This window comes from Myxocyprinus asiaticus, chromosome 4, assembly GCF_019703515.2.
Source record: "Myxocyprinus asiaticus isolate MX2 ecotype Aquarium Trade chromosome 4, UBuf_Myxa_2, whole genome shotgun sequence".
In the NCBI taxonomy this organism is placed as follows: domain Eukaryota; kingdom Metazoa; phylum Chordata; class Actinopteri; order Cypriniformes; family Catostomidae; genus Myxocyprinus; species Myxocyprinus asiaticus.
In genome coordinates, this window is record NC_059347.1 from 59873472 (window position 1) to 59884768 (window position 11297).

Consider the following 11297-nt stretch of genomic DNA (forward strand, 5'->3'; position numbering starts at 1 on the left):
AGTCTAAGTAAGCCACTGGCAAAGAAAGTAAACACTGTGGCACTTTTAAAACCGCTGTTTGATAGCAAAATTGCCTCATGCAATGGCATGCTTTTTGGATGGGACCATCAGTCTATCAACCAATGGCAGATAGAAAGAGAGTGCTTTGGAAACCTGTTTGAAAAGTCATTTTTGCAATTCAGTTTGGAACCACCAGTGGCAAGGAAAACTTCAAACTTGCCACTTTGGAAGAATGTTTAAGTTAGCTTTTGAAATTTAAAGGAATAGTTCACCCAAAAATTCAAATTCTCTCATCATTTACTCACCCTCATGCCATCCCAGATGTGTCTGACTTTCTTTTTTCAGCAGAACACAAATGAAGATTTTTAGAAGAATATCTCAATGCAGGTGAATGGTGGCCAGAACTTAAGCTCAAAAAAAGCATATAAAGGCAGCATAAAAGTAATCCATATGGCTCCAGAGGTTTAATCCATGACTTTAGAAGTGATATAAGTGTGGGTGAGAAACAGATCAATAATTTTATTACTTTTTTCTTTTAATTTATTTTACTATAAATCTATGCACGTTCACAAGAGGACTAAGTTCTTCTGTTTTTTGGCGATTCGCATTCTTCATGCATTTCACCACCTACTGAGCACAGTGGGCAGGGAGGAGAAAGATAAAAAGAGAAAGAAAAAGCAAAAGGAGATAATAAATAAATCATATTTGCACAACAGCCCAGTAGGTAGCGGTATGCATGAAGAATGCGAATCAGACAAAAAAAAAAAAAAAAACAGAAGAACTCTTGTGAAAGCGCATAGGAAGGCTGTTTAAACATTGCTTCTGAAGGCATGGATTAAACCACTGGAGCTGTGTGGATTACTTTTATGCTGCCTTTATATGCTTTTTGAAACTTCATAGTTCACTTGCATTGTATGGACCTACAGAGCAGAGATATTCCTCTAAAATCTTCATTTGTGTTTTGCAGAAGAAAGACAGTCATACACATCTGGGATTGCATGAGGGTGAGTAAATGATGACAGAATTTTCATTTTTGTGTGAACTATCCCTTTAACATCATAGAAGCAACTGAAATGATTGCATAGCTTCAGCATATCAAGTTCTTCCATAGTTTTCAACGAGTTAATGAAGTGTTTCTTTAACCAGAACTCAAGTCACTTTCTGCAAGTGTAAACTTTATTCAACAATACATTATGGTTATCATCTCAATTATTGCTCTTAGACTACAATAACTGATGAACCAATCAAAAGCAATGAAAATTCCTGGTATTCAACATTCTCTGCCACCTTGATGTCTACTTGGAAGATATCTTGAGTAGGTTGCACTTGTCAATCTCATACAGACGCCATCCCTCCTCATGGGAGAGATCAGAGGCGCCGCGCCGCTTGTAGAACTCGATGGACGTTGTGTTCCACTCGGCCACGATGAAGTGCATACCGCTGCATCGAGTCTTCACTGCCGTCTATGGGTGATGAAGGAAATAAAAAAATGAAGAGACTACTTATAGATTTTATTTTCAAAACAGAGAAAATTATGGTTAGTTTTGGATAATATAATGTCTGAAATTACTATAAAAGTCCAAACAAAAAGGACTAATAGTATACTACTAGTTAGTCTCAGAAATTAACTCTTATTAAGGGGCGACTGACTGTTGCCCCCGAATTGATTTTTAGGGGTATTTTTGACCTTTTATTAAGCATGTAACAAAACAAATGCGTTAAATTGCGGTATATCAAATATTTCAATTAAATCAATTAATTGAAATGGTCACTAAAGTGTCTTATCCCATGACTAAAAAGGCTTAGATTAAAATATGATCAATTACAGTATATCAAATGTTAGATACAGGATGAACAATGAAGGAATTCCAATTCCCTTTCATGTATACCTCACTCAGCATCCTCAGGATGTCAGAGCCAATTCCATAACCTAGGATAGATAAAGAAATATAAATTAGTTTTATATGCAGGACATTCTTTACATATTAATATCTACTCTTCTGTGCCTTAAAGGGATAGTTCTCATTATGTACTCACCCTCATGCTATCCCAGATGTGTGTGACTTTCTTTCTTTGGCTGAACACAAAGATTTTAAGAAGAATATCTCAACTCTGTTGGTCCCCACAATTCATGGTGACCTGACTTAGAAGGTCCAAAAAGCACATAAAGACAGCATAAAAGTAATCCATAAGACTCCAGTGGTTAATCCATGTCTACAGAAGTGATATGATAGGTGTGGGTGAGAAACAGGTAAATATTTAAGTCCTTTATGATAAATTCTCCTCCCTGCCCAGTAGGTGGCGATATGCATGAATAATGCAAATCGCCAAAAACAAAATAATGTGAAAGTGGAGATTTATAGTAAAAAATGACTTAAACATTAATCGGTTTCTCACTCACACCTATCATATCACTTCTGAAGACATGGCTTAAACCACTGGAGTTTAATGGATTAATTTATGCTGCCTTTATATGCTTCTTTTGAGCTTCAAAGTTCTGGACCCCAGTCACTTGCATGGACCTACAGAGCTGAGATTTGATCATCTTCATACACTTCTGGGAAGGCATGAGGTGTAAATGATGAGAGAATTTTCTTTTTTGGGTGAACTCTCGAACGAATCCCAGTTGCCTCCGCGTCTGAGACAGTCAACCCGCGCATCTTATCACGTGGCTTGTTGAGCGCGTTGCCACGGAGACATAGCACGTGTGGAGGCTTCACGCCATCCACCGCGGCAACCACGCTCAATTCACCACGCACCCCACTGAGAACAAACCACATTATAGCGACCACGAGGAGGTTACCCCATGTGACTCTACCCTCCCTAGCAACCGGGCCAATTTGGTTGCTTAGGAGACCTGGCTGGAGTCACTCAGCACGCCCTGGGATTCGAACTAGCGAACTTCAGGGGTGGTAGCCAGCGTATTTTACCACTGAGCTACCCAGGCCCCCGGGTGAACTATCTCTTTAAGAATTCCTCATGTGTTGTCATGGGTCATACAAGAAAGTCTCTTTCAAAAGGGAGTCCACTTTTTTTTTGACTGCATACCTCTGAACTCCTTCATGACATAGAAATCCTCCAGATAAAGCAGCTTCCCAATCCAGGGGTCGTAGGTGAAGTAGTACATGGCAAAGCCTACCACTGTATAACCTATATATAACATACATGAAGAATTGAGTAAAATGTGTTTTTAATTGATAGTACATTAGTAGTCTGGCAAACAATGGGTTAAGATGGAATAGAAAGTGAATATCTGACAGCATCATGATCAGCAATGAGACTGATGTCAGATGATGATGGTCACGCATGACGTAACCCATTTCCATATGTTCAGAATATAACTTGTCTTGTAAATTCTAAATGTTATATAGTATCATAGATGGCATTGGTGTGGTTAATATAAATTTGGGATTTTAAAAAAATGTTTTCTGACTTGCCCTCTATGGACTGTTTATCTTTCGGTACTTCAGCGACGACGCAGTGATAAAACGGATGATCTCCGAAACCGTCCTCAAGTAACTCTGACAACAACAAAAAAAGAAACAAATAAACATACGTTTAAATAAAATACATTTTGAGACTGAATTACAGTTAAATACATACCCTTCTCGGTAAGGACGACCTGTTCCTCCATTTTCTCAAATTTAGCAAGTTCCTGAAATTGAATAAATTTCGCAAATGTTAAAAAAAACAATGACAACATATGTAACCAACACGTAACATTTCTATGTTTGGGTATGTGCAGTGTTGGGTAAGTTACTCTAAAAAATAAAATAAAAGTAATTAGTTACTAACTACTAATTACATCTTCTACGGTGCAATTAGATTACTAATTACTCTGTCTGAAAAGTAATTGCATTACTAATTACTTAAGTCAGTCCCAAGTCACTGAACAACAAAGTCTGAAGAACAAAGTCTGTCAGCTGAACACAATGAATCTTCAAGAGGGAAAAAGACACAAAGTAGTACAAGAACACAACTACCAAAAGTTAATCATGGAAAAAGATGTCAAAAGACTGAAATTTCAAAGGATACTGAAATGAAAGAGAACATAACTTCTCGTAGCCATAGCTTATCTCCTAAATGCAGAAGGGCATGTATTGGGTTTACTTGAGAATGAATAATCACATTATTCAGTGGAACTAAAGTAAAGTAAACTTTGCTGAACTGCTGCATTTATCTGCTGTTGTTAATCCCATTGCCTCTTGTCTTCAAGAGACTCGCTTGGTACCAAGCAGCCCATTGACCAATGAAAGATCTTTCACAAGTTTCCTTTTGAGTGTAGACATGACCAAACTGTTTACACAAGATGCCATATTGGTCATTCCAGACTTACTCCTATGTTTTAACTGAAAGGGGAAGTGCCACCAACATGTGATTTTTTTTTTTTTTTGTCAGACACCACTGTCTATAAAACACATTTTACTGGAATGGCCTACATTTAATGCCACTAGGCAACGTTTTTAGTGGATGATTTAAAAAATGTTTCACCAGGGAAAATTTAAAAAGTTTTATCAAATATTGGAATGAAAGATCTTATATAATGTTCATTGTGTATATTACTGTATTATATATTGTGTATATCACCTTTAAAAACTACCTTGATCTTGCCATGAAAATTGCCAGTGATGCTGACATGGCAATACAAATAAATAAATAAAAATTACAAATTATGTTCTAAAACCCTGAACCCTCGACCAAATGAAAAATACAAGAATAGACATGAAACTGTTCTTTTAATTCTTTCAAATAAATCATATAAAATCAAATAAATTATTCATGAACTGGCCAAAGAATTTAAGGGGGCAGCGTTAAATTAGAAAACATATATTTTAACATTAGACGTTAAATTTCTATTTTAAATTCAATATTGTTTTATATAGAATAGTTCTAGAGTCTATACAGTATTTAACACAATTACATCAGAAGTAACTGTAATTAAATTACAAAAAAAAACAAAAACAAAAAAAAATTAGGAGTAATCCCTTACTTTTTCAGTGAAAAATAATTTAATTACAGTAATTAATTACTTAGTAATCCATTACACCGATCACTGTGTATGTGTCTTATTTTAGTATTTATTTACCTTTATGAGTCGCAATATGTCAGACACGTCCTTGGGCTCGGCTTTCCGTAATATAAAATTGGCCATTTTCTTCTTTTACTCTTCTTCCCTTTTCTTACTAGTCCTCGGTATGTGAAAAGCAGCAAGATTTGTTTCTTCATTCGGTCCTAAGGGGGGTACCCTCAGCAGAAAGTCCGGGTTTCTAACCCTGTAAACAACGAATTACATTAAGTCCGAAGTCGCCAACGCGCTTTGTCAGGACAAACTGTTCGACACGTATTTATATGCGGCTGGTGTTCTGACGTCATCGTCGGGCAATGACTAGAACCAAAGTGGCTATCAAGGCAAGTCAGTCCACTCGGCAGCCATCTTTGAAACGCTCCCGGGCAGCTATTTTCTATGTAAACAAGCAGCGCCTGTCTACGTAAATGAAGAAAGGCCGAAATCTCCAAAACGGTTGGTCAAGACTACGATCAAAGAACATATTTAAAATCAGTTTTAGAATCTGACAACAGTGATATCATAAATTATACCACATTAGCTAAGAGCATGCTAAAAACGCGAATTTTCAGAATGGTTCAGCTAATGCGCATGCGCATCCTCAAGTTGATTGACACGCGATGTCTGTATCTAAAAGGCGATTGGCTCTTTTTAAATGTAAGGCGGGACTTTCTTTTCTCTATCCGTTCGCCGCAGTGGTCCGTCTCTGCTAAACTGTCTCTGAGTTTTGTTTTAGACTTGATCTGACTCACTCACATCAGCAGTAGTACAAAAAAATAAATAAAATAAAACAGTATAAACCAGAACAAAGGAGCTGTACTTGCAAAGGTAATTGTCTCAAAGACTTTGCTTGCGAATACTAATCTGAGACACTCTTCCTTTGTTTATAATTGTTTTGTTTTTTCATGCATAATTATAACTACTACCAACAGTTGGTGTATGTTCATGTTTTTGACCCTTGAGAGAATACAAGCCACCAGTAACATAAAAGGTATGGTAATAAAAAATTATGGACATATACCGTGGCAGTACCACACTATTCTCATGTAAACATTGTGGTACATGAAAATGTAAACCATTCAGTTGGGCAATATCACAAGTTTAGTGCAGAATCTCTGACAGAACAAGCTTGAAAGCATTTGTGGCATAATGTCGACTACCACAAAAATTAATTATCCCTCCTTTTCTTTAATAATAATAATAATAATAATAATAATAATAAAAAAATCTGGGTTCCAGTGAGGCACTTACAATGGAAGTCAATGGGGCCAATCCATAAATGTTAAAATACTCACTGTTTCAAAAGTATAGTAGCAAGACATAAACAATGTGTGTTGACATGATTTTAGTGTGATAAAATCGCTTACTAACTGCATCTGTGGAAAGTTATAGCCAATTTTATAACTTCAGTGTCATGACAACATAACAGAGTAAACCTTAAAACCCTAAAATGACCATCAAATTTATATTTAAACAAATTACTGATCAAATTATACAAGAGTTTTAACAGAAGAATTAATGTAAGTGCTTTTATAAAATTATACACTTCACATTTCTGCCTTAAAATCATCCACAAATTGGCCCCATTGACTTCCATTGTAAGTGTCTCACTGTAATCTCCATTTTTTTAATTTTTATTTTTTTAAAGAAAATGTCGAAATACTTTTTTGTGGTAATCAGCATTATGCCACAAATGCTGTTGAATGATCTTAACTTGTATTGAATCCGGAATATTCCTTTAAATGTTTCCTATTCATTTTATGTCATATCTTTTCTTTGTTTTACATTTTTTACAACCCTAAAATTTTGTTAAAATGGGATTTTAAAAAACAGATTTTCAATATGTTCTCAGACCTTTAGACCCCACTGTATGTTTCAAAGTACCATGGTGTTACCACCTGAAACTGTCACTGTTACTGTACCATGGTACTGCCACTTTACTTTTTTAACTGTCCTGTTGCATTCAGAATCTCTATACACCATTTGCATTAGCGGGTCAAATCTGACCTGCTTATAATAGCATTTATAATATTCATAACTTATGAAACATTTATTACATTTTAATCTAAAACCATATTGTAACTCATTATTAAATTCTTAACTGTTCATATGGTACATTTAAAAATAATATATATAAATATTTGACATAATAACAGACAAATATATATGTTATTATATAGCATGCCATTTCTTTTTAAATTACAAAATTGAATAATTATTTGACATATCAAAATGTACATTAACAACAGCCAAATCAGTGTGATAAATGTGAAGATATATTTTTATCAAGGTTTAAATTACATTTTATTTGAAAATAACAATATGTATAATTTATATCAATATCTAATGTGAGAATTATTAGTAACTTGAATGAATTTCCTGTTCATTCTTAACAAATAACTGCTCAAAGCAACTCTGTAGTCAAAATCCAGGAAACCAAAAAAAAATTTCTCACTAAATAACATCAAATCAACAGTACTTCATGACATAGAAATTCTGTTTACTTGCATGAACTGCCAAATGTTAATATGTGTAATTATGCTGCAAGTTGGTTCATCATTAGATTAGTCTGCAGATCAGGCTACAGAGTCAAATGTGGACTTTTCCTCTTTCGAGCCCTATTTAGACTGTGTGCTTGTAGTTTTTCACTTGCCACACACCCTTTAGAAAGTAGTTCCTTTTGAAATATTTTATTTGTTCTGTTTATTACATCTGTGTGTGAGAGACTGTGTGTACGTGTGTGTGCATGTTTGTAAAGGAGATGCAGTCCCATCCGGAGACAAAAAAGTGTGTGTGAAAGCATGAGAAAGAGGCTAAAGTGTTTTTAAGAAATATCTAATTCATTGATGTACAAATAAAATGTGCATAAATCACGTGTAAAGCCATAGTTGATGCCTGGGTCAAAATTGCCCTGCAAAAGCAATTGTTAAATATCTTAAAAATAAAAATGTATTATGTTCATTCTGATAGTTTTGACAAAGTCACAAAGTTTGGTTCCTGTATTAAAAACAATGTGGTATTTAAAAATGATTATTTATCTCTCCCCGGTCAAAAATGACCCGGTTGCAGTAAGAGGAGGGTTAAGGGACCTGAACACTGGTTGTTATATTCAAATAAAAAATAAGAATGTTAGTTGACTGCTCTGCATAACAGATGGAGTTTTTGGTTTATAGCTTTTCCTTAGGGTGTTATAACATCAAGCCAAAGCAGGAAAGTCATATTTCACAGTCTGCACAAAAGCCTGTTGCCTAACTCAACTGCTTGCTACTGCTTGTTGTGATGATTCTCTAGGCCTGCATCCTGACAGTTTAAATGTTTCTGTTCTTTTCCATACAATTAAGAAGGAAAAAGAAGTCCATACGACTTGTACGCTGTATTCTAAGTCCTCTGAAGCCATATGATAGCTTTATGCATGGAACCGATAGAAATTTTAGTAGTTATTCACTATAAATCTTCCCCTACACCTTAGCTCTCAAATCTTATTCACACTTCCACATATACAAACTTGCCGCACTGTGATCGGCATGCAAAAATCAATGCTGTCCAGCATCATTGGTCTCAAATAAGGTGCGACGCAGTTCGTCATGTTGCATAAATGAATATACTGTATGCGCACTAAAATTAGTTCTCATGAATTTCGACTTTTGGGGTTTGAACCTACAATGTTTGGTTTACCAGCCCAGACTACCAAGCCACATCACTCGAAGTTATAATTAACTGTCATGACACCTTAGAACATGTTTCAGAACATGTTTATACCATGTGTTTATTCTGGCTGCAGAACCACCCATGTAGAGATCAAATGCCATAGAAATAGAATAGAACAGATGGAAGCTGTTACATAAATGTTTTAGACTTCAAAGGCTAATCCCACTATTAAGGGAAAACAGGATACAGTATATTTTAAATAAATAATAATTACATATTTGTCATTTTCCCTATGAAAAAGGTTATGGATGATAATGCTTTGTCTTTAGATTTGGGGATGCTTGTAGTGTTTCTAAATGAGGCTGTTTATTATTTTAGTCAGTGTATCTCCACACGAATTTGTCAAGAAAGATGAAATAGGGTGCATTTCAAAATCTGCCACATTTTTACATTTTTACATGTTTTCATTGTTCAACTGTTACCTGGGCAAGTTCCCTTTTAGAAGTTGAGTGACAACCTGTGTTCTAAGCTGGCATGACAGTACTTAATGAGAATGTGAAGTGCCCTTGACCTTTGGAAAGGGACTATATAAATTAAACGAGTGTTATTTACATTTATTAATTTAACAGGCATTTTACATGGTTCCTTACATGTATTGTAGCAGTTCGGAAGTGAAATGTCCACTGTGTGGTGCTAAAAGCGAATTACATTTTCTCCCAAACAGATGAGGTTTTTAAGGTTAATGCACTATCGAGTATTATTTAAATCAACAAAACCGACTTCCGACGACCTAAACCATAGTGTCGTAAAAGCATATAAGATAAAAAAATACAATTGTTGAAGCAATCATGTAATTTTGTTTTGGTTCTTTGACACTTTGGGCTCACATGTCGACTCTCGTGCTCTTCGGGACTCTTACCCCGGTCCTTTACATCGCAAGTGCAAAGCTCTATCAGTTGAGCTACCGAGTAATTTGATCACACTCGAACAAGCTTGTATATGTAGTTGGTTATGTAATGCAAATGTTAAAATAAGTCATGCGCTATAGTAAAAGTGTTTTGAAGTCACAAGATAGCATTGTGTGAGGAACAGGGAAAAAAGGAAGTGTGTACTGATAATCTACCAAGTCATTGTTGTTTTAGCACCTGAAATCTCTTTCATTGGTTGTCCAAACAGACAGTCCTAGGCATCAGACTCACACCATTGGTTGAGCCAAGTTGCTCAGATAAACAGAGGAATATGTTGATAGCTCCACTGTGTTACACTTTTAGGTGAAATCATCTCATTCATATCCGCTCTCAGCTGGAATTCTTGACAGAGAGACTTATAGGATGAAGTCTTCCAGCACCCTCAGGCAACAAAAACCCAAGACTGGTATTGTTATTTGTACAGTCATGTATTTCCTTTAGGCAAAATAAATGCCTCTCCAGCATGGTGACAGGACTAAACAGAAGAAAGAAAGAAAAAAAGATGACATTCCATCTTCCCACAGGTCTTTGCAAATAATCCTGTAATTCACATTCAGTTTGGCTGTTTTCCCAGGAATCTCTCAGAGACAAACAGTATGCTCCCACATTTTAAATGTCAACACTGTTTGGGAAAGCTATTTTGAAACTACCTTCCTAAGAAAATGTATTTAGCTAAATGAAAGGCTACTAACAAAAAATAGTGGACTACATTGAAACTATTTAAAGAGGCAATATCTTTTTGAATTGGCTATAAAACTGATATCAATCTTATAGATTAGTATTAATTTGGCATCTCAATTAGGGTGTCAGCTGACAGCATTAAACTTAAACATATACATTTACATTACAATCACAAATAGAGTTCAACCGATAGTGGATTTTGCCAATACCGATAAATAAGGTGGTGGAAAAGGCCAATAAATGATTAATCGGCCGATAGTTTAAAAAAAAAATTGATGTATAAAATAATAAAAAAATATCTTATTCTTTCCTCACTATGACGGGCACAGACATTGAGGCTGCAAAATGAATAAAATCCCAAAAGAAGTTTATTGTGCAAATCGAAATCCCAATAATAACCAGAGAAATTAAGATATGGTGCATAACGCAGGACTTTTTACTTTAAAAAAGCCCAAAATACAGCGGGGACTCTTGTTTTGAAATGACAGAGATTTGCTCCGTTACAATGCTCTTTTTTAGTATTTACAAAATGAAGCTTTTTACAGCTTATAGATTCACCAAACGAAGAGTTTTGTGTGTATATAATTCACCAGATGAGGTTTATTGATAAGGAATTAAAAACAATTAGGGGGAAAATTTAAATAAAATATCGGCAACTATTGGCATATATTTTTTCAGGTAACCGATAGTTCCAAAAAGCAACTATCGGTACCCATTAATCGGTAAAACCGATATATCGGTCTACCTCTAATCACAAATAAAACTAGAAACACTTACAGTAAGTCAAAAGCTCTTCTAGTGTAGAATAGCATAGTTAAGGAATATTCCGGGTTCAATACAAGTTAGGCATAATGTTGATTACCACAAAAAATAATTTCGACCTATCCCTCCTTTTCTTAAAAAAATCTGTTACAGTGAGACACAATGGAAGTGAA

At 35.2% G+C, this 11297-nt stretch overlaps 1 protein-coding gene across 1 annotated transcript; it reads right to left on the reverse strand.

Moving 5' to 3' along the window:
• Nucleotides 1-1158: 1158 nt before the first annotated feature.
• LOC127440055 (diamine acetyltransferase 1-like) lies at nucleotides 1159-5331 on the reverse strand. The gene is made up of 6 exons (XM_051696437.1): nucleotides 5087-5331; nucleotides 3604-3655; nucleotides 3438-3521; nucleotides 3049-3150; nucleotides 1890-1930; nucleotides 1159-1463 (listed from the first exon to the last, which is right to left on the reverse strand). The coding sequence occupies exons 1-6, from the start codon at nucleotides 5150-5152 to the stop codon at nucleotides 1296-1298; spliced, it is 513 nt and encodes a 170-aa protein (XP_051552397.1). The 5' UTR covers nucleotides 5153-5331; the 3' UTR covers nucleotides 1159-1295.
• Between the last annotated feature and the right edge of the window lie 5966 nt (nucleotides 5332-11297).

Excerpts from the sequence above, each read along its gene's own strand:
- LOC127440055 (XM_051696437.1), bottom strand. The coding sequence starts at position 5,152 with ATGGCCAATTTTATATTACGGAAAGCCGAGCCCAAGGACGTGTCTGAC. Across the intron at positions 3,151-3,437 it reads AGATAAACAGTCCATAGAGG|GTTATACAGTGGTAGGCTTT; the intron begins GCAAGTCAGAAA and ends TGTTATATATAG. Across the intron at positions 1,931-3,048 it reads TGTCATGAAGGAGTTCAGAG|GTTATGGAATTGGCTCTGAC; the intron begins GTATGCAGTCAA and ends TATCTATCCTAG.